Source organism: Monodon monoceros, unplaced genomic scaffold (assembly GCF_005190385.1).
Source record: "Monodon monoceros isolate NGI ecotype Baffin Bay Population unplaced genomic scaffold, NGI_Narwhal_1 Super_Scaffold_15, whole genome shotgun sequence".
In the NCBI taxonomy this organism is placed as follows: Eukaryota; Metazoa; Chordata; class Mammalia; order Artiodactyla; family Monodontidae; genus Monodon; species Monodon monoceros.
The window spans coordinates 81,166,402-81,189,798 of NW_021703771.1; the positions used below are offsets into that span (position 1 = coordinate 81,166,402).

At 50.3% G+C, this 23,397-nt stretch overlaps 1 protein-coding gene across 2 annotated transcripts in view; it reads left to right on the forward strand.

The window, feature by feature from the left end:
• Positions 1-639: 639 nt before the first annotated feature.
• LOC114896280 (solute carrier family 22 member 1) overlaps positions 640-23,397 on the forward strand; it is a 32,653-nt gene continuing 9,895 nt past the window's right edge. The window contains exons 1-8 of one of the 2 annotated variants that reach the window (XM_029224245.1): positions 640-1,154; positions 6,000-6,103; positions 11,302-11,456; positions 13,810-13,978; positions 15,155-15,269; positions 15,507-15,613; positions 19,117-19,331; positions 22,667-22,775. In XM_029224245.1, coding sequence (XP_029080078.1) covers positions 744-1,154; positions 6,000-6,103; positions 11,302-11,456; positions 13,810-13,978; positions 15,155-15,269; positions 15,507-15,613; positions 19,117-19,331; positions 22,667-22,775 — 1,385 coding nt within the window. In that variant the 5' untranslated portion in view covers positions 640-743. The remainder of the gene's footprint in view (positions 1,155-5,999; positions 6,104-11,301; positions 11,457-13,809; positions 13,979-15,154; positions 15,270-15,506; positions 15,614-19,116; positions 19,332-22,666; positions 22,776-23,397) is intronic. The other variant, XM_029224246.1, reaches the window with a different exon arrangement.

A 23,397-nucleotide genomic window follows, 5' to 3' on the forward strand; every position in this document is an offset into this window, starting at 1 on the left:
GGCCTGAAGGTCTGGGCTGAGCTGGGGGGAGGGGGAGGTGTTTTCTGCCTGGGGCTCTTTGAGGTCTTCTATCGGCACCTCTGGCCGGGGCCATGGAGGTCTGTGCCCAGACGGCCCCATTGGCCCTCTTTCCTGGGGATTCAGGGTGCAGTCCAGCAGCCGGGAGCCTGCCTGGGGACGCAGTGAAGCTGGGTGAAGTCCCACGTGGGTCCCAGAGAACACGGTCGTCCTACGTTGGGACAAGGAGGTAGGGAGACGGGTCCGTCTGGAGGGCTTGGCTCTCCCATCACCCCAGCCAGACCCTCACTCCACCCTGCATCAGATGCCAATCACAAGTAGTAGGTCCTGTAGCTGTGCCTGGCGGCCAACGTGCTGTCTTTGGTTTATCCAGATGATAAAGAGTTTTAAAGAAGGTAATCCCTTTGGAAGAGAGTGCGGGGAGGCTCGCGGCGCCCTTGCTCACTGCTCTTGCTCTGTGAACTCCAACTCGACAGAATTAGGCCCTCAGCCCAGGGCACTCCCTGGCCCAGCAAACGATTTGGCCCGTCATCCTCCCGCCCTTGCCTGAAACCCGTACCGCAGGGTGAAAGATTATTTCCAGTTGGTTGCCTTCCAGGGCTGTTACGCTTAGACAGCAAGTTGATTTCAGACCAGCCCATTGCACAGAAACCCACATGAGACACTGACCCTGGGCCCTGCGGCCGAAGAGGTCTGGTCAGAGCTATGAGGGTGGTGCTTCAGCCATGCTCACCATGGATGACGCTCTGGAGCAGGTCGGGGAGTTTGGCTGGTTCCAGAAGCAAGCCTTCCTGACCCTATGCCTGCTCTCTGCCGCCTTCGCCCCCATCTACGTGGGCATCGTCTTCCTGGCCTTCACCCCGGACCACCGCTGCCGGAGCCCCGGGGTGCCCGAGCTGAGCCGTCGATGCGGCTGGAGCCTGGCCGAGGAGCTCAACTACACGGTGCCGGGCCCCGGGCCCGAGGGCCAGGCCTTCCCCCGCCAGTGCCGCCGCTATGAGGTGGACTGGAACCAGAGCGCCCTCGGCTGCGTGGACCCGCTGGCCGGCCTGGCCGCCAACAGCAGCCTCCTGCCTCTGGGCCCCTGTCGGTACGGCTGGGTGTACGACACGCCTGGCTCCTCCGTCGTGACCGAGGTACGCGCAGGCCCTGCACTGGGCCGAGCCTGTGGGTTTCAGGACCAGGGAGGATGTGTATGACGAAGACTACAAGGTTAAGCTTCACGGCAGGAAAGAGGGAGCGGGGCTGTGTTCACTGAACTCTAGCATCAGCAGGCTCCAGGCTGGGCCCTCGGGATTCTTCTCTTGTTCAATCCTGCACAGACTCTGGGTGTTAAAGGAAGAAACTGAGGAGAGACCATCGAGAGCCGGGCTGAGCTGGGTTGTTTGGACACGGGTCTCTGGGGAGACCGGGGCTCCTCTTCTCTCTGCCCCACTGGCTCCTCGGCAGGCCTGCAGAATTCACCTGGGGTCTAGTTTCCCCACTATTAGAATTGTGAAGCGCCCCCCCCCCAACCACCCGCCCGCTGCATTCAAGAGCCATGGACACGTGACAGCTAAACACACTGGCCTCTGAGCTGGGTGGAAGCTGCCCTGGAGTCAGACAGAATCCCAGCCATGCCCCGGACTGGCTGAGCGGAACTGAGTAGGTTACTCAACCTCTCTGAGCCTTAGTTTCCTCACCAGTAAACCAGCGATGATAATGCCCTGCCCTCACAGGGGTCAGCCTGAAGGTGTTGACCAGACAAGCCGAGCTACGCTGGGTGTCCCACGGACGGCCCATGGGGGAGGGAGATGGGGGCAAAGGCTTTGCCTGCACAGTTTAATGAGTTATCTGAGCGTTTTCTTTGCAAATATTTTAGTAAAAAGGCACCAGGCTTTTTTTCCTTCACGGACCCTTTGGAAAGTGTTATACCGTGACAAGCGTGGGCACTGGGAATCTAGAAACAGACCAGGACGGAGAATTATTGTTCTCTGTGTCTGCAGTATACTCTGCTTGGAAAGGATCAGATGCAAGAATTCATCCACTCACTCCTCCATCTGTTCATTCAGTAAACGTATTCCGAGCTTTTCCTCTGTTCGGGCACTGGGTGTGATGCCAGGAGGGAGACAGAGAAGAAACCTATGAGGTTTAAGGAGTTTGCAGTCTCCAGGGAGTGAGGGACAGATGGCAGTGCTGAGAATAAGACTGGCATCCCAGACCATGTGTGGGAGATGCGGAGGGGCCAGTGGGCTCTAAGGAGGGGGATCTTAGCTACTGAGCTGATCATGGGGGTCTTCCAGGAGGAGGTGGCATTTTTTAAAAAATTGAAGTATAGTTAATGTACAATGTTGTGTTAGTTTCAGGTGTACAGCAAAGTGATTCAGGTATACATACCTACATATCTATTTTTTTTCAGATTCTTTTTCCTTTAAGATTATTACAAAATATTGAGTATAGTTCCCTGTGCTAGACAGTAGGTCCTTAGGAGGTAACATTTGAATGGAGCCTCGGGTGGTATTTTGAGCAGCAAGGAGGGGGAACAGAGTGGGCGGGGAAGCGTGAGCCAAAGCTCAGGGGAGAGGGAGCCGGTGCTACATTCGGACAGCAACGAGCTGTTAAATTGATTGGAATCCAGGGTCCAGTAGAGGAGTCCCAGGGGAGAATGGTGGTGCCAGCTCACCTTCAGGCCAGAGCACTGAGTCCTTACCAGATCACCAGATAAAATACACGTCACCAGATAAAATACAGGACGCCCGTTAAATTTGAATTTCAGGTCAACAACGAACACTTTTTTAGGATAATTAAGTCCCAGGTATTGCACGACATTTGCTACAAATGTCGTGCAATACCTGGAAATACGACCAAGGGTGAGAATGCAAACACTGCAGGGGGCATACTTATACTAAAACAAGAGTTGTTTATCTGAAATTCCAATTCAACAGGGCACCATGTATTTTTTTTTTTCTCTAAATCTGGCCACCCTGCCTTCGTGCCAAACAAGGGAGCTTGCTGGTCAGGCAGAGGACAAAGACCGTCCTCGCTGGACCTTGGGGATGGTCCAGGCGCTGGTGGGCGTGGGGCTGGGGGCTTCGTCAGGCGGGGAGAGCCTGAGGAGGCCGAGACATGAGTCCCGGCGGGACTGTCAACCAACATGGTTGTCACAGGAATGAAAAGAAGAACCGATTTAAGGGACACAGGCCCGGCAGGGGCTGGGGGCCAATTTGCCAGAGGGTTCTGGCTGGGAAGGAAGGGGAACCGAGCTCCTGAAAACTGAGGCTGGAACACAGGGCAGCGGCAGTCTGTGCAGGCCTGGGAGCCTGGCCAGGAGGTGGCCTGAGCGGGGCCGTGGACTTGGAGAGGAGGGGACACAGAAACGATTGGCCAACTGTGGGCTCCCAGTTGCCCTACGATCCAGCGTTGGGGAGGCCTGGGAGGGCGAGCTGAGGGGCCGTAGGGTAGAGCTCATCTGGGGACCCGTGGAGTGTGAGGGCCGGTGGGGCCCGGCTGGAGGCGATGAAGGGCCATGAGAGCGCGGGCCTTGAGGTCAGCAGCGGGAGCACAATTTCTCCCGGAAGGAGTGGGCTTCCCTCTAACTCTCCCTTCCCACTGCCTCAGAACCCCTTTTGCCCCCTCTTCTCATCCAAAGCTGAAGCTTAATTTGGGGAGAATTCACCTTTGTTGTTCATTTCTGCAGAAATAATCTTTAACTTGGCCTTGCCTTGGACATTGGAACTGGCTTAAGGGAGGACGATGAGGAGACCTGTTTGAATACCCGGCTCCGCTCCCCCCCTCGTCCTGGGGGCGGAGGTCAGGGTCCATCTGGGGCAGGAATGTGCCGTTTCCAACCTCGCCTGATCCCAGGGATCACCTGGATTCCGATTTGTATCTGCTGAGACAGGATCCATGGGAACCTGTATTCTAACGAGGACGCTGGGTGATTCTGTGCTCGGGCGAGCTTGGTGAATACTATACTGCTCTATAGGTTGTATTCCCACCACACGGCCTGGTCCCAGTGAAATCCCAGCAGGGACGGTGACCCGGCCTAGGGCACCCCATCCTGCACTCCCCCTGTGCAGCCCCAGGCTTTCCCCAGGGGCCAGGCTTGTCTTCCTGGTGGCACAAAAGTGTCTGGGGGCAGTGGCAGGGTTTGGGAGCACAGGGCCAGGCAGGCTCACGAGCCTTGCAGGTGCCTGCAGACCGAGACCCTCAGCGCAGCTGGGGGCAGAGTCCTCAGGGAAGGCGGGGTTAGCAGGGAAGGCCGGGTGCCCCTTCCTTGAGCTCCGTGAACACTCTGGCTTCTGCACATCCCCGGGGAAGGATGGCACCCAGGGCATTTCAGGAAGGGTGGCAGGGACATCTTACAAAGATGCTGACTGCAAAGAGTAGAACAAACCCAGGGCAAAAAAAACGGTGCCCTGCGGCTTTGGTGAAATCTAGAATGCACAGAAAGTCGTCTTGGGCGGAGTGGGTGGAGGCTGCAAAGAGGCGCTGCAGGTGCAGACCTGGGACAGCTAGATAACACCCAGGAGTGGCCTCCCCCGCATTCTGCTGACAGGGACCAGGGAGCAGGAAAGCCAAAGATCTGCAGGAGGAGCTTCCTGGCGAGGGCGTGTTTTCAGCTGAATTTTAAAGGGAATAAACACCTGGACCGGCAGAGAATGGGAGTGACTGGTATCTCATCCTGTCTCTCAGATCTGAGATACTCTTGCGAGCAGACAGCGGGCTCTGGGCATGAGACAGATGGTAGCGCGAGCTCAGTATTAGTTTCTGAAAGTCCAGTGGTAGCAAGGAGTTTTACCTGTGTTTTATTTTTAACAGTGCTCATGATGGATCCCCGGGACCAGGAAAAGGGCATGGCTCGTGTAGGCAACTTTAGATTTTTAAAGGTGGCGGGTAACAAAGCCTCCACGGAAAAAGTTAAATGGTTTATTATCTACCAAACCATTTGCACATGATTTGTCCCTGCAGTGCCTGCACTAGCTCTGTGATGGTGACAGGATGGGCACCACACACCTATCAGACTGGGAAAATGGGAGACTAAGGCCCAAAGTTGCTAAGTGACCTCCCTGCATCACACCCCACTGTGTCGCCTGGTGGGGCGGAACCATGAATCCAAAGTGTCCCTGGACACCACCCAGCTGGTGCTGTGCCAGGAATGGGGAGGTGAGGGCCCCGGCTGCTACCCCCCAGCCCCTCTCGCGTCCCTGGGGCGCCGTCCTGCTTTCTGCACCTCTGAGCTCTAAGCGGTGATGCTCCTGCACTCGGGCCTCCCAGCTTGCCCAGGCGTGTGGGCATCACCACGCATGTGCCAGGCATGGACGGAACCCCACACACACCAGTGTCCTTCCCCAGGGGACCCGCTCCTGCCTCTGCCTAGGTCTTTCCCCCTCAATCCCTCCCTCCGAGTCTCCTGCCACCCCTGGGTCCCCCCCACCCCACTCCCTGCACACTGTAGCACACAGGCTGCTCCCTAGAAGCTCCCACCGCCGGGACTGTGTGTCTTTGCACAGCGATTCTCGTGTTGACACTCAGCTCCATCAGTCATGACCAATTTACATAATTACTGGTAGAATTTACATAATTAAACATATAATTAATATGTACTTAATTAAGGGCCTTGACCAACTCTGGAAAACATTTATTTTACCACATTTATGTCTTTGGATAATTACTTTGCTGTATTTCCTTTAGAAACCTTCCCTTTTGGCCGTGCTGTCTTTTGGTAACTGTCAGTGGCACTTGACAACAGCCTCTTTAGTGTATATTGAGGGTAAAGCCACGATAAAGATATTAGGCATATAATGACATTGACTGAGATTCACCAGAAACCTTGAATTTGTCTTATGAAAATGTGGTAAAGAGAAAAAGGTGTGAAGCACCTGGGGGATCCCACATTTTGTGTTGTACGTTTACGGTGTCCGGAGGGAGGATGGAAGGTGTAGTCTGACTTACAAACGGTCTTGTGTTTTCGGCCCCTCCGACCGCGGTGTGACCCGCAGTTTAACCTGGTGTGCGATGACTCTTGGAAGGTGGACCTCTTTCAGTCCTGTGTGAATGTGGGCTTCTTCCTGGGCTCTCTGGGCGCCGGCTACATTGCAGACAGGTACGTAAAGGCCGATCCGACTAAACAACATCAACACCGTGGAGAGAATGGACTTTAGGGGCCAATGGCGGGAGAATGTGGCCAGTGGGAATCTTTGCAGAAGTTGAGGGAGACAAGACATGGCAGTGAGTGCTTTGGAGTTTGTGGGGCAGCAGGACGGAGGCAGGTGGGGATTTAGGATGGATTTCAGAGGTTGAAACTGCACGCAGAGTGTATAGCTGGGGTGTGGGGCTGAGAGGAAGGGGGACAAAGCCACTGTTTATGCGTCTAGCAGATGGGTGGAGGCGGGCGGGGCCATTTTTTGAGATGGGACAGAACGGGTTAGGAACAGCCTCGGTTGCTGCTTTTTGGGGTGAAGCGGGTGGGAGCAAAGCAAGAGTTCTGTCTTGGAAGTGGTAAGATTGGAGATGTGTTCAGAGTAGCCTGTGAGACAGAGAAGAGGTGCCAAGTAGGCAGCTGGATTATGAGGTTTGGGCTAGAGTTACATACTTGGGATTTGTCACCGGCAATTGGTATTTAAAGCTATAAACCATGTCTGAGATAAGCTAGGAGAGGGCATATGGAGAGAAGATCCACATGTAGAAGTTGGCGGGCAATGGCAGTGTCAGTGGAAGGTTGAAGGTAAGTGAGAGATGAGAGAGTGGATTTTTGTGTGTGGATGACTCTTCCCCACACCCCCCCCCCCAGTATTTCCTTAAAGCATGTTAATTTCACGTTAACATGTGGGAAGAAGTTGGAGTGAATTTTTCAGTCACAATAGATTAGAATATTTTTAGCATTTATTTATTTATTTCCAGGAGTAGATAATTTTCATGTATGAGTTTAAAAAATATATATTTGTTTTGTTTCTTAAATTCCACATATGAGTGAGATCACATGGTATATGTCTTTCTCTGTCTGACTACTTTCACTTAACATAATACCCTCTACGTCCATCTATGTTGTCACAAATTTATTCTTTTCTAGGGCTGAGTAATATTGCATTATTATATATATATATATAATGTATATACACACACACACACACACACAGCAAATCTTTATTCATTCATCGATTGACAGACACTTAGGTTGCTTCCATATATTGGCTATTGTAAATAATGCTGCCATAAACATAGAGGTGCAGATACCTTTTTGAATTAGTTTTTTTATTTTCTTTGGAAAAATACCCAGATGTGGAACTGTTGGATTGTATGGTAGTTCCATTTTAAATTTTTGGAAGAAACTCCACACTGTTTTCCATAGTGGCTGCATCAATTTACATTCCCACCAACAGTGTACTAAGGTTCCCTTTTCTCCACATCCTTGTCAACACTTGTTATTTATTGTCTTTTTGATAATAGCCATTCTGATAGGTGTGAGGTGATATCTTGTAGTTTTGATTTGCATTTCCCTGATGGTTAGTGATGTTGAGCATCTCTTCATGTGTTTGTTGGCCATCTGTATGTCTTCATTGGAACAATGTCTATTCAGATCCTCTGACCATTTTAAAATCTGGTTGTTTGTTTTTTTGATATTGAGTTGTATGAGCTCTTTATATATTTTGGATATTAACCTCTTATCAGATATATTGTTTGCAAATATCTTCTTCCATTCTGTAGACAGCCTTTTCATTTTGTTGATAGTTTCTTTTGCTGTGCAAAAGCTTTTTAGTTTGATGGAGTACCATTTGTTTGTTTTTGCTTTTGTTTTCCTTGCCTGAGGAGACATATCCAAGAAATATTGCTAAGACTGATGTCAAAGAGCCTACTGCCTATGTTTGCTTCCAGGAGTTTTGTAGGTTCAGGTCTTACATTTAAGTCTTTAATTCATTTTGAGTTTATTTTTGTATATAGTGTGAGAAAGTAGTCTAGTCTGATTCTTTTGCATGTAGCTGTCCAGTTTTCCCACCATCAGTTATTGAGGAGGCTGTCTTTTTCTTATTGTATATTCTTGTCCCCTTTTTCATAGACTAATTGACATATAAGTGTGGGCTTATTTCTGGGCTCTCTATTCTGTTCCACTGATCTATGTGCCTGTTTTTGTGCCAGTACCATAGTGTTTTGATTACAGTGGCTTTGTAGTATATTTTGAAATCAGGGAGCCTGATACCTCCAGCTTTGTTCTTCTTTCTCAAGATGGTTTTGGCTATTTGGAGTCTTTTGTGTTTCCATACAAACTTTAGAATTATTTGTTCTACTTACATGAAAAATGTTATTGGTATTCTATGGTATTGTATTGTATTGAATTCAATACACTGTATTGAATCTGTAGATTGCCTTGAATGAAGTATTCTTCCAATCCATGAGCACAGTATATCTTTCCATTTTTTTGTATTGTCTTCAATGTTTTCATCAATGTCTTGTAGTTTTCTGAGTACACATCTTTTACTTCCTTGGTTAGATTTATTCCTAGGTATTTTATTTTTTTTGATGCAACTGTAAATGGGATTGTTTCCTTAATTTCTCTTTCTGATAGTTTGTCATTACTGTATAAAAATGCAACAGATTTCTGTATATTAATTTTGTAGCCTGTAGCTGCTGAATTCATTGATTAGTTCTAATAGTCTTTTTGGCGGCATCTTTAGGATTTTCTACATATAGTATGTCTTCTGCAGTGACTGTTTTACTTCTTCTGTTGGATTCCTTTCTTCTTTCTTTTCTTTCTTTCTTTCTTCCTTCTTTCCTTCCTTCCTTTCTTTCTTTCTCTTTTCTTTCTTTCTTTTTTTGTCTGATTGCTGTGGCTAGGACTTCCAATATCATGTTGAGTAAAAATGGTGAGAGTAGATATCCTTGTCTTGTTCCTGATCTTAGAGGAATTTCTTTCAGCTTTTCACCACTGAGTATGATGTTGGCTGTGTGTTTGTCATATATGGCCTTTATTATGTTGAGGTATGTTCCCTCTATGCTTACTTTCTGGAGAGTTCTCCATTATAAATGGAGGTTGAATTTTGTCAAAAGCCTTTTCTGTAACTATTGAGATTATCATATGGTTTTTATTCTTCAATTTGTTAATGTGGTATATCACATTGATTGATTTGCAGATATGGAACCATCCTTGTATCCCTGAGATAAATCCTGCTTGATCATGGTGTATGATTTTTTTTTAATATATTGTTGTATTTGGTTTACTAATATTTTGTTGAAAACTTTTGCATCTATGTTCATCAGTGATATTGGCCTGTAATTTTCTCTTTTTATGGTGTCTTTGACTGATTTCAGTATCAGGGTGATGCTGGCCTCTTAGAATGAGCTTGGAAGCATTCCTTTCTCTTCAATTTTCTGGAATAGTTTGAACAGGATAGGTGTTAACTCTTCTTTAAACGTTTGGTAGAATTCACCTGTGAAGCTGTCTGGTCCTGGGTTTTTGTTTGTTGGGAAATTTTTAAAAAAATTACTGAGTCCATTTCATTACTGGTAATTGGTCTGTTCATATTTTCTATTTCTTCCTGATTCAGCCTTGAGAGCTTGTATATTTCTAGAAGTTTATCCATTTCTTCCAGGTTGTTCATTTTATTGGTGTATAATGATTCATAGTAATCTCTTATGATCCTTTGTATTTCTGTGGTATCAGTTGTAACTTCTTTTTCATTTCTGATTTTATTAATTTGAGCCCTCTGTCTCTTTTTCTTGATGAGTCTGGCTAAAGATTTATCAATTTTGTTTATCTTTTCAAAGAACCTGCTCTTAGTTTCATTGACTTTTTCTATTGTTTTCTTAGTCTCTATTACACTTATTTCTGCTCTGATCTTTATAATTTCTTTCCTTCTACTAACTTGGGTTTTATCTGTTCTTCTTTTTCTAGTTCCTTTAGGTGTAAGGTTAGGTTGTTTATTTGAGATTTTTCTTGTTTCCTGAGGTAGGCTTGTATCACTATAAACTCCCCTCTTAAAACTGTTTTTGCTGCATCCCATAGGTTTTAGATCATTGCGTAGATGACTCTTTAAAACAAGATGGCTGTGAAGGAAATGGGGAAGTGGAGAGGTGAAGGGTCCAGGAAGATGAGAACAATATCATGGAGAGGGCAAGGAACCAAAGGGGCTCAGTCAAGGGCTGGACCCAAGTGCAGCGGGTGAGGCTGCCTTTGGGAGGAGACACAGGAGAAAATGGATGCTGGTACTATTATGTCTGAACATTCTTGGGTAAGAAGATGTGGGCTTCAGACAAGAAGTGTCTCGATATAGAAGTTTGAGGCAAGAAGACATGGAGTATATAAATGAAGTAGACATGCTGGAAGCCAGGAAGGAGGATGACAGGGAAAGGCAGAGGGCTTGCTGGGCCTGGTGGGGAGAGATCCTGGGTGTGGGCAAGTTCAATGTAACCACATAAGAGGTTGGTCCCTTCCTTCCTTGCCTTACTGCCAGAGAATGTGGGATAAGATTTGAAAGATCAAATCAATAAAGCACAATTATGGGATGAAGTTTTAGCAAATAATTTGCCCATTTTATTCATGAAAAAGGAAGGGAAAAACGCTTTTCAATAGTTATCCTATTAGGGGCTTTCCTGATGGTGCAGTGATTAAGAATCCACCTGCCAATACAGGGGACATGGGTTTGAGCCCTGGTCTGGGAAGATCCCACATGCCGCAGAGCAACTAAGCCTGTGCGCCACAACTACTGAGCCTGTGCTCTAGAGCCCGTGCTCCACAACAAGAGAAGCCACCGCAATGTGACGCCCACACACTGCAACAAAGAGTAGCCCTCGCTCACAGCACCTAGAAAAAGCCCACACGCAGCAACGAAGACCCAACGCAGCCAAAAATAAATAAATTTATTAAAAAATATTTATACTATTAGAACTGGAGGTTTTCCCAGAAAAACTAGTATGACCATCGAGAAGACTAACTATGTGGGGGAAAAGCCTGGTTTCTGGTGCACCCTGTTAATAATAATACAGTCTGTTAAATACAAAGGTAATGAGAGGAGATGAGTCTGAGAAGTAGGAGAGTCCGTGAGGGAGGCCACTCATCCTTGGCTGAGATGCCATGTTGCTGAGAGCACTCAGGATTCCTCTTCAGAGTGGCTTAATGAACCCCGCAAGAGCCGCTGGTCGCTGTTCACTGAGGATGGACCAGGTCAGGCTTTGAGGAGGGGCAGTGACCAACGGACTGCATGGTCCCTCAGAAAAACTGTCTTGTCTCCCACGAGAGACACTTGCTGTTCCATCGTCCCTGTGAATACTCAATACTCACCTCACCTCGCTGTCTCCTTGCCTCTGAAGGTTTGGCCGTAAAGTATGCCTCTTGGCCACCACCCTCATCAGCGCCATCTTGGGCGTCCTGACGGCCGTTGCTCCAGACTACACGTCCCTGCTGCTCTTCCGCCTGGGGCAGGGGCTGGTCAGCAAGGGCAGCTGGACGGCTGGCTACACCTTGAGTAAGCATGCGCTGGCCCGAGGTTTCCACACACTTTAAGGAGCCACGGAAGTCAGGTAGTGGGGTAGAATGGGATGAAGCCAAAGGTGGAGGTGGGTTTTTTTGGGGAAGAGGATGTTTGCAGGGTCTAGAGAAAGTGTGGTCATTCTAGCTGTATTTGTTGTCTGCGTGACTAGGGCTGGGCATGCTGTCAGGATGGCCTCCTTCTCTCTCTCTCTTGCACGCTCTCTTTCTTTTTGTTTGAGAGACACTTATATAACCACTTTAATAAATCAGTGTTTCCTATCAACTAATCCGTTTGGGAAAAGAAGATCACATGTGATGTGGTTACAACGATGGGGGTGTGCAGGAAGGGGAGACAGGTGGGAGAGTATTTTAACATTTTAAATATGAAAGAACCAGCATCTTTCAAAGTAAATACAACAAACTCAACTGGTTTGAAGGACACTAAACAGTTAGGAGAGAAGACATAGAGGAAATAAAAGAAGAGATAAACATAATGATTTTTAAAAATGAAGTGCAAAGCAATGTAATTCTATATACTATTTTTTTTTTCAAATTTTCTCTGAAGGGTAAGAATAGAAAATGAAAAATACTTCCTTAGAAGAAGGTAGTATAAGAACCATCTGTGCTTCCCTCAGCCGGTTTTTGGGCACATCAGACAGCAGTGAGGATAATCCACATTTCTGCCATGTCTTGCCATCTCTGAAAACGAAGTCCTATGGCTTGGCATCCTGAGAAATAGTTCACTAGAGCCAAGAAAAATCATATTCCTCCCTTGAGAAACCATGAACACGCTGGTTACGTGTAGTGAGTTCAGCACATACTTAGTGAGAGCCCAGCCACCTATATGCCGAACGTGCACTACTTGGCCCATGGTGAAGAGGATTAACTTTAAGGTCAAATCTACACTGACCGGCTGTGTGGTCTTACAGACAAGTTCCATAACCTCTCCGTGTCTCAGGATCCTCCGCATGGGAATGACAAGGCTGTGAGGTAGATGAAGTGCCCCAGGTGTAGCCTAGAGGGATGCCCGCCCCAGACTCCTCCCTGCAGCGCGCGCACTTGCTGCCATTTGGCAGGCAGGGGGCGAGATGGGGTGCCAAGAGTGATAAGGCCCCCGTCCTCCCTCAAGGAGCTCAAAGGCTAGAGAGGAAGGGAGACCCACCGGGAACCCCATTTACCCGCGGTGGAGCGACAACTACTCCTGGCCTCTTTCTTCCCGCGGCTGTCCCCGCTTGCTGTGGGCCACACACCCCCTGGTCCTGTGCGCGCGGCTCCTGCGCAGTCCCCTGTATTGACTCCTCCTCTGCTCCCCGACCCCTCAACGTGGCAGGACCCAGGAGACTGTGCTCCCCCATCCCCCAGTCTGTCCCACCTGTGCCCCCCTCCCCAGCCCTGTTGTCCCCTTTACTTTCAAAATCCCTCCGGAACCCCATCATCTCACTCCTCTGCTGTCTCCACGGCTCCCAGACACCAGCGTCACCTCACCTCCACGGTGGTCTCCCCGTGGCACCTACAGGCAGCAGCACAGTGAGCCTTTAATAGACGTGGGATCGCGTCACCCCTGTGCCGCGGCGGCTCTGCGTTTCCCGCAGTGGAAGCCAATGTTCTGGGCAAGCCTATGAGGCCCCCCAGGAGGGCGCATTGCCCCACTGACGGGGGTCCTCGTCCACAGGGCCACTGCGCTGCTGTTTCCTCTGCCTGGAACTCGCTTCGCCCTTCTGTGTTCGGCTAAACTCCCTCACCTGTTGCAGGTCTTGGCTCAAATGTCATGCACGAGCTCCACCCCACTGCTCTCTGAAAATCTGCACCCCCTCCACCCTGGACTCGCCTGAATCCCCTCGGGCCATCTACCTTTTCTCTCCGCACAGCGCGCAGCGCGTTATGACCCGGCTGTGACTTCTCACTTGTGTGTGTCGTCCACCATCTCTCACGAGAATGCGGGCTTAGGAGGGCAGGACTCTGCCGACTGAGCTCACGATACATCCAACCACCCACAACAGGGCCAGGTCCCTGGCGGGCACGCAAAGACCGTCGTGAAATTAACGAGCGCTCCCGGGGGTCGTGGAAAATAGTCCAGCTCGGCCTGGAGCCGATGGGAGGAAGGCTCCGGGGAAGAGAGCCCGGCAGACTGAATCCTGCCCCGTGAAAAGGAGAACTCCAGACGGCAGATGGGGGGTTTCAAAAAGGGGCGGCTGCAGGAGAGCCGGGGCAAAAGGACTGGGCCTCGTGGGGAGGAGACGGAAGGGTGTTTGGGGAAGGAGCCCCGGAGGCGCACGGAGGAGGCGGGGGCGCGCCGCCCTGGCTTCTCTCCTCTGTGGAGCCCACCAGTGACGCTTCTCCTGTTTCAGTCACAGAATTCGTGAGCTTGGGCTACAGAAGAACGGTGGCGATCCTCTACCAGGTGGCGTTCACGGTGGGGCTCGTGCTGCTCTCCGGGCTGGCCTACGCTGTCCCTCACTGGCGCTGGCTCCAGCTGGCCGTGTCTCTGCCCACCTTCCTCCTCCCGCTGTGCTACTGGTACTGTGTCCTCGCGGGGACCCCGTCTTCCCGGCGGCCAGGGCGGCCCTACCCGCAGGCCTGGGGCTTACAGCCATCTGTGCCGTTTGGGGAGCTCTGTCACATTCCCCCGGGGCGCTGCCCTCAAATAGAGCTTCTTCCAACTCGCATCCCCAAGATAGAGGCTGGGATGCTATGAGTCAGACAGAAGGGCACCGAGTCACAAAGGAGGCATCTGCTGTCTGTCGAGTGAATGAAGGGATGAAATGATCTTTGGGGAGTGTGCACATTAAACCGTTATGAACAAAAGCCGTTCAAGTGAGCTGTTAATCTTACTAGCTGTCAGCCCTTGGCAGGGTGAAGGGAGGGGCAACTAGACAGCTGAGTTTTTATTGTGGGAGAGGGAAGCGGGGGTCGGTGGGGGGGTGCGTGGTAGCAGAGAGGTTTGTGGAGAGAACGATCGCATCCATGCAGCTTTCGTCACCGTTTTGCTGAGGGCAGATCTTTTCCGTGGGAGGCATCGAGTCCACCCAGTTTCTCAAACCTGCGGCTTTAAGTACACTCCCGTTCAGGAAGAGCCTGCTTCCTCCTTGTCAGTGTGAAACAAGGGGCCCTCCAGTGACGGGACCCCCTGGCTGAGTCCCGATGGCCGGGCTGGGTGAGACTACACCTGGGTGTTTTCAGATGACCAGAGATTCCCAATCTTTGACTTTATAACATCCCTGTCCCATTTGAAATAGACACCATGGTGTACTTGATGCTAAAAGACAATGACTCTAGTTTATTTTGTTTTGGAAATATTTCGAGACATGTCCCACAGCCCCTGTCGTACAAGGAGGTAGCTGCTGTATCGCAAGGGCTGGGGCGTGTGGAGCATCTATTACGTGTGAGAGATTTCCTGGGGTGGGGAGAAGGGCTGCTGGCTTCCAGGAGAGAATGGGACCCCCGCCCCACCGGATGAAGGCTACATGGGAAGCGATGGTTCTCTTCTGGTCCGTAAATCTTAGCAGGTGGCACTAAGAGCACGAGTGACTCACAGAGCTCCTGTGTGGGCTCTCTGGGCCAGCACACAGTGGCCCCAGATGCTCGTCCACCAGACGCTTGAGGAATCACAGTCCCAGCGTGAGGCCCTGATCGGGGCTTAACATCAGATGAGCTCCGCAGAAAATGAGACGTCGTGATGATGTGTGTCCATAGGTTTGTCCCCGAGTCTCCCCGATGGCTGTTATCGCAAAAGAGAAACACTCAAGCCGTAAAGATAATGGACCACATAGCCCAGAAGAATGGGAAATTACCTCCTGCTGATCTAAAGGTGACAGCCTAGCAGAGGGTTTCTCCCGTCACTGAACTTTGGGTTGCATTTATGACTTAGAGCATGCCTGTGGGGCTGCCTTGGGAGGCAAGAGGGCACTGGTGACATTTGGGGTGATGGGTGTGGCGGGCAGCCATGCGAGGACCTACCTCGGGGCGGGGGCCGGGAAAGGGGGCCCTGATGGCGTTTCCTGCTCACGGCAGCTTGGATGCAGCTGACGCCCTGACTCCTTCCTAGATGCTGTCTCTCAAAGAGGATGTCACTGAAAAGCTGAGCCCCTCGTTTGTAGACCTGTTCCGCACGCCGCACCTGAGGAAGCACACATTCATCCTGATGTACCTGTGGTAAGGGCCCTTTCCGACGCCTGTCCCCAGATGGAACTGGTGGGCTTACCTGCATACCCGGGTACAAGTTAAAGACAGTGGAACAACTCAGGTGGAAAAAGAGAAGCATGAAAAGGAATTTCCAGATGGTTTTCCAGTGGTCAGAGAGCCCTTAAAAAGACACCTGATTTCTCCCTTGAGGATTGCATAGTAGAGGAAGGACCTCATTTTAGTAAGAAGAAATTCTTACATAGGAGAGGTCAACAGTAAGCTGGACGGAGGGTTCTCAAGGTTGCCTCAAATCCCACACGTCTCATCTTTGGGGAGTAGCCGAGTCTTGACATAGCGTCAGAAGGTGGATGAGATGTCAGTGGCTCTTGGTGCTTTCACGGAGGAAGAGCCCTTCCTCGCATCTAAGACCTTTATAGACCCCGATGAGAGTATCAGTGCTTTCTTTCACCCCCCGATTAGGAAACTCACATCCACATCCAGATTCACCCATGTACCCCCGGCACACCCCCAGGGCTGCATCCACCTCCCAGGTAGCTACCTGGAGACGGGGTCCCCGTGCTCTTTCCTCAAGGGGTGCTGGGTCAGCTCCTGACATCAGGGCTTTCTCGTCAGCACGAGGGAGGTTATTCAGTTACTCCCCGAATGCCTGGGCTGAGTAGCTGGACCCTGGGCTTCCCTTCCACTGGAGTCGCTCTGCTGCCCTGCACTTGTGTGCCCTTCCATGAGATAAGGGTTCCAACTAAGAGGGCAGCCCCTGGCACCCTCAGTAAATATTTGCTGAAGGTTGAATGAATGACCACTGTTCCACAGAATCCATCCCAGGTTCCTTAGATGCCAGGCTAACCTGACCCTGTCCCGGCAGCCCCAGTCACTGTGTCTCCGGGCAGGCCCAGGAGTCCTGTGCCCACTACGTGATGGGCCTCTGCAAACACTCCAGGTGCCTGGTGCATTTCTCATGATGCTCAGTTTTCGACTCAGCAATGTCTCTTCGGTGTGGAGGCCTGGGACTCTGCAGATAGGAAGGTTTGCTCCCCTCCTATATTACTCCACGGCCCACTCCCATCCCCTAAGCACTCCTGTCAAGGTGGCGGTTTTGTCCCCTCAGCTGTCTTACGCCCCTCCACGCAATCCTTGGGCAGATTCTGCTGTCTTGAAAATATACTGAGACTCTGCCATTCCCTGTCACCTGCTCTCTCAGGTCCCCCTTTGAGTGTCGTGATCTCTCGTCCGTGTTGTTGCGGCAGCCTCCTCGCTGGTGGTCTGCCCCCACTCCCGTCCCCCCAGGAACTGCTCACAAAGCAGGCAGAGGTCATGGCCCGGGTCACCCCCTCGTGGTGACCTGCCCTGGCCCCTGGACCCCTTCTCCTGCTGTCCCCTCCCCTCTCCCCGCCCTCCATCCACTCCATTGATCACAGCATCTCAGGAGGGGTGCCCATCACTTCCTGGCTGTGTGGCTGTCAGGCAGCTTCGTGATCTCTGTGACTCAGTTTCCTCAGCAGCCAGTGGATGTGATGATAGGACCTACTCACAGGCCTGTTGGAAGAATTAATGAGAGAATACGTATAAAGGGCTTATGCCCGACAGCTACAAATTGCTGTTTGTGTTTTAATGTGTGCATGCAATTCGTGTGTCCTGCCAAAAGATGGCAGCCCTGCACATTTGTTAACTGTTGCTAGTTTTTTGTTTGTTTTTGGGGGGTCTTTTTGGACAGAAAATTCAGGGTTCTCCATTCCTTTCTCTTGGATCAGTCTCTTTGTGGGTTAAAGGTGACCGTTCCCATTTAACCGGCTAAGCTAACCAGCATGGAGGACCCTACCGGGCTCATCTTAACTCACTGAGTTGCTGCCAGGGCCTTCCTTCTTGTATTCTTTTTTTTTTTTTTAATTTACATTTTAAAAAATATTTATTTATTTGGCTGCGTCGGGTCTTAGTTGTGGCACACAGGATCTTTGTTACAGCATGCAGGATACGTGGGCTCAGTAGCTGTGGCGCGTGGGCTTAGTCGCCCTGCAGCATGTGGGATCTCAGTTCCCTGATCAGGGATCGAACCTGCGTCCTCTGCCTTGGAAGCCGGATTCTTAACCACTGGACCACCAGGGAAGTCCTCTTCTTGTATTCTTGACCCTTTGGTTCAACCAGGAATAATTTAGGACTAGAAACAAAAGCATCCCATGCTTCTCTGGGTGCAGCTTTATAAAACCAGGGGGTATAGTAATGAGAAACATACGCTGTGATCTCAATTTTGGAGCTGATGGGCAATTGGCATTTCTATAAGAAAATAATTTCTTATCCACCTAAATCTCTTCTCACAGTGTAAATACAGTCGACCCTCCATATCTGCAGGTTCTGCATCTGGGCATTCAACCAACTGCAGATCAAAAATATCTGAAAAAAATTCCAGAAAGTCCCCAAAAGCAAAACTTGAATTTGCTGCATGCTAGCAACTATTTACATAGCATTTACATTATATTAGGTATAATAAGTTATTTAGAGGTGATTTCAAGTGTACGGGAGGATGTGCATAAGTTCTATGCAAATACTACGCCAATTTATACAAGGGTCTTGAGCATCCTTGGATTTTGGTATCCCGGGGGCTCCTGGAACCAATCCCCAAAGGACAGTGAGGAAAACTGTACCAATAGAATCATTCAACGTTCCAAAATTATGTAGTTTGACCAAAAGTGACACATGGGACTCTCTGAATTCCCCCCTGAGTGGGAGTGACTGTGCTGGTCCCCATCGGTCTGTGTGCCATTTTCTGTGACACTGCTATTCTTTCCTCCAATATGGATGAAGGGGTCGTGCAGCGGGATATGAGGTAAAAAGAGTAAGGGAATAATGCCTGTTAAAGATGGTGTGATGTGTGGAGGGAGGACCACTGTGGAGCTGGAAAGACTTGGCCGACTTCTCCACCCTGTTGTGCTCTGGATCCTTGCCCTTGGAGAGACAGCAATGACAGCAGTAAAATCTCATCTTCACTGAGTGCCCACTCTGTGCCCGGAACTATACTGAGCACGTTTTGTCCATTACCTCAATGAATTCTCAAGACAACCCAAATTCACAGCTGAAGGAATTGAGGCACAGAGAGGTTAGTTAACTTACTTAAGACCACACAGCTCATACAACAGTCTGATTCCTGAAACTCTCACTCACCACTGCCTTCTCCTGGCCTTCCCCTTGGAGGCCGTTGGAGCATCTGATGAGGTAGGGCACGTGCAGTGCTCAGGGCAGGGCCAGCACCCAGGTGCGCGGTAAACACTAGCTACCATTGTTTGCCATTTCTCGAAAACGGGAACCTATCCTGTAAGTCACACCCTCCCGTAAATTGTGAAAAGAGGGTCTCATCGAGGGCCCCTCAAGGGCACCTTTCTTGATTTTGATCCCCCTCTTCTCATATCGCTCTAGAACATTCTACACCCAGCTCGTGGTGTCCTTTATCCTCCCAGCCAGAATCCTAAATCTCCCCTCCTCCGAGGAGCTTGCCTTTGACCCGGCCTCTCCTCCTTGCTCAGGCTCACCAGCTCCGTACTGTACCAGGGCCTCATCATGCACATGGGCGTCACCGGCGGGAACCTCTATCTGGATTTCTTCTACTCTGCTCTGGTCGAATTCCCGGCGGCCTTCATCATCCTCGTCACCATTGAGCGCTTCGGCTGCCTCTGCCCGCTGGCTGGGTCCAATCTGGTGGTGGGGGCGGCCTGCTTCCTCATGATCTTTATCTCACACGGTGAGTGGTCCGCTTTCATCATCTTCCGGGTCACTGAATTGTGGGAATAGTGTGTTAACTCTTTCAGAAGCCTCTGGAACAGACACAAAGACAAGGCATTACCTGAGTCTAGAATCATTTTTTAAAACATTTACGCTGAGGTATAACATACGTACAATGAGCCCATTATAAGTGTTCAAGCCAGTGAATTTTTACATGTAGGTATGCCTGGGCACCACGACCTACAAAAAGATAAAGAACATTGCCAACATCTCGGAAGGTTTCCTCACCCTCCTTGACCATCAGTATTCACCACCCCTGCACGGGTCACCACTCTCTGGTCTCTGCCACTGCAGGTTAACCTTGACTGTTCTTGAACTTCATACAAACGGAACCATACCACGCGTGCTCTGTATGGCCTCACTTCATTTGCTCATCCTTATGTCCACGAGGTTCGTCCACGTTGTCACGAGAGTGAAGTTGGTACTTCTTCCTTATCGTGAGGCATCCCAGTGTATGAATACCCTGCTATATATCCACGCCACTGTTGATTGACAGTTGTGTGGCCTCCAGTGTCTGCCTATTGGGATTAAGGCTGCAATGAACATTTGGGCACATCCTTTCGTGGACAGTCATTTCCCTTGCTACGAGGGGGACGTATGTAAGTTTTAGCAGATATAGCCAGACAGCTTTCCATACAGTTGGACCAATTCACACTCCCACCGTGATGCATGAGCATTCCCATGGTTGCACATCCGCACCAACGCTTGGTATTGCTAGCCTTTCTAACACCAGCCATTTTGGTACCTGTGTGCTTTACTCCATAATTCTTAGCAATCCAAGATAAGCCAAAGGAGATTCATTTGGGTGGTTTTAATTTAAGTACATAAATTGCCTTTCTCATCTGTTACTTTTGGAAATGTTAAAAAAATACGAAGGCAGATTTTCTATTTTCTTAGTTTTTATTCCTTGTGCTCTGAGCTCATTGGTTTGAGTCGTTTTGGCAGGCTTTTGGATAGGATATTACGGGAAACGTCCTGTAAAATCTGTATTCTCAAGAACCAGGTCTATAGATCAGGCTGGAAATTTAAAGAGATGGAAAAATGTAACTCAAGTTTTTTTCTCCCTCCTTTCGTGGAGAGAGAACAAAGAAGACAGGAAAAGAGGCAGAGTGCATCTGAAATCGATTTTACCCATTTTCTCCCCATCTCCCTTTTTCTGGAATCCTGGTAAAATGGAATGAATGGGCAGATTTTTATTTTTATTTTTATTTTTTAGTAACAGCATGGAGTGCTGAGAGGGAACTCAGGCATCACCCCCTCTGTCCTGCGCCCCCCCAGGACCCTCCTCCCAGTGCCCGCCCTCTCTGCTTGCCCCCATTTAGTCCCCATCACATTAGATGATAAACCTTCACTGCCACCCACCCCCCCGCAACAAGAAAATATTTCAGTTACCTTCTATGCACTTGATGTAGCAGGCACCTCGGCCCTAGGATCTCAGATGTGAGCAAAGCAGAGAAAGTTTCTGTTTTGTGGAGCTTATGTTCTAGATGAAAAGGAGAAGGAGGGAGAGGGACGGGGCGATAATTCTTTGTCTGGTGGTCACAGGTGGCCTTAGGAAACCTGAATGAAGTGGGGATGAGCCATGTAAACATCCGGGGAAGGAGCTTTCCAGGCAGGGGAGCAGCAAGAGCAAGGACCCCGTGGATGGGGAGAGCTGGCACTGGAGGAGGAGCGGCGGGACCCTTGTGACTGGGGCTGGGCAGGCGGGGGCGAGGACAGCCAGAGTGAGGTCGGGGGTTAGCAGGAGATGCCAGTGTGGATTTTATCCCGATCATGGAAGGAAACCACCTGGTTCTGCACAGGGCCGCCACGCGGCAGGACCGTGGCTCTCGGGAAGGAAGCCACCTGGCTCTGCGCAGGGCGGCCACGCGGCGGGACTGTGGCTCTAACTGGGCCTCTGGCCGCTGAGGAGAGTGGCCTGGGCCCTGACAGAGGCAGGGCAGTTCTCTGAGGGCAGGGATGCTGTGCACGTCCAGTAGAGCATCTTGCCAAATCGATCAAAGGCCACAGAATTTGTGACAAGGGCCCCCCTCTAGATATCTGAGTGAATTCCTTTATCTTCTATCTTTTGGGAGCTGGGAGGTGTGGTCCCGAACTAAAGGCTTGGCTTGGGTTCTCCACCAGGCGGAGGGCAGCTGAGACCTGGAGAGACTATGATGGCCCTGGGCCATCTGGGTCCTAGCGCCACTGGGTCCGCTCTCCCGGGAGCCTCATGCTGGCGGAGTGAAGGAAGCATGCCTTCCATGGGTAGCTGGCTCGTGGGGACAAGGGCCAAGATGACACGCTCTCTGTGACCCCAGAGGCTTTGTTGGTGAGCCGGCCTGTCTCAGGAGCCACTGGTGGTTTAGGGTTCGGGTAAACACCTACCAACCAGGTGAAGTGGATGATGGTGCCTAATGCTTTGATGGCACCCCAGGAAGGAGAGGGCTTCCTGTACCTCCAGCTAATCAAGAACCGAGAGCAGTCTCCTGGGAGGAGACGACGGTTCGCTTTCCTCATGTTCTCAGACTGTTCTGAAAGGTGTTTGGGTTAAAATACGTGCTGGGAAATGAACACTAGACTGAGGATGAGAAATTTGGTCTACCAGCCCCAGGACTTCTGCCCGGGAGAACCATGCTGCTGAGGACCTATTACGTTTCAGGCACCGTGCCAGCAACCACAGTATCCACGATAATTAAAAAGCCAACACTGATGGAGCGGTCACGGTGCACATCTGACACGTATTATCTCTAAATCTCACAACAACCTATAAGCTGGGTAAAATTATTCCCATTTTACAACTGAGGAGACTGAAGCATGAAGAAGTAAATCGTGGACTTCCCTGGTGGCGCAGTGGTTAAGGATCCGCCTGTCAATGCAGGGGACACGGGTTCTATCCCTGGTCCGGGAAGATCCCACATGCCGCAGAGCAACTAAGCCCGTGAGCCACAGCTACTGAGCCTGCGTGCCACAACTACCCAACACAGCCAAAATATAAACAAATTAATTGATTAAAAAAAAAAAAAGAAGAAGAAGTAAAGCATTTGCCAGGTCCCACCACTGACGGGAGGCCGAGCTGAGATTCGAAAAGCACATTCGTCCCTCTGCCCAGCGGGGCCTCCCCTCATGCGTCATCATCAAGTCCCGAAACCTTTCAGGACTCAGCTTACGTATCCACAATGGAGGGGTCAGATAAGACAATCTTTCCGGCCCTTCTAGCTCTGAAGTCCAAGGTTCCAATCATGGCTTCTCCCGGCAACTCCACGGGCACGGTCCTCACTTGCTCTCTATGCCCTCTGTGTGTTTCTTCTCCAGATCTGCACTGGTTGAATATCGTGGTAGCTTGTGCTGGCCGAATGGGAATCACCCTCGCGTTCCAGATGGTGTGCCTGGTGAATGCTGAGTTGTACCCTACGTTCCTCAGGTGAGTGCACGGTGGTGCGGGCTGGGTGGCCGCTGGCAGAGCTGTGGGCCAGCCAAGCTCGGTGAGGACCATCCGCCAAGATGCCCCAAGGGTGGATTGTTTGACACTGAGATAGGGGCTAGGCATCAAAGACAGGGCCCTCGCCTAATCTGGTAGAGAAGGTGAAATGCACAGGTTCAGTGGACTAAGGGTCGCATCGTGCCCTGTACGGAGGGCAAGTGCAAGAGAAAAGGCGTCTGGCACAGAGGAGAGAGCCCTGGGCGGCGCGTGGGAGGCTGAGGTGCAACCCTGTCCTTAGCGCCGACCAGTTGTCTAAACTTCCGCAGCTCCACTGACACCTCTGGACATAACTTGCTTCAGAGCAGTTCATATTTGTACAGTGACATACAGAGCATTGCCAGACGTGGGCTGCGGCTCATCCTATAATATCATTGTGATACCCATTTTACATATGAGAAAACTGAGGTTTACAAAGAGAAAGAGACCTTCCAAGAGTCACACAGCTAGAAAGTGGCAGGGCCCAGACAAGAACCCACTTTCTTTCTCTCCCTCCCCCTTCCTTCCTTCCTTCCTTCCTTCCTTCCTTCCTTCCTTCCTTCCTTCCTTCCTTCCTTCCTTCCTT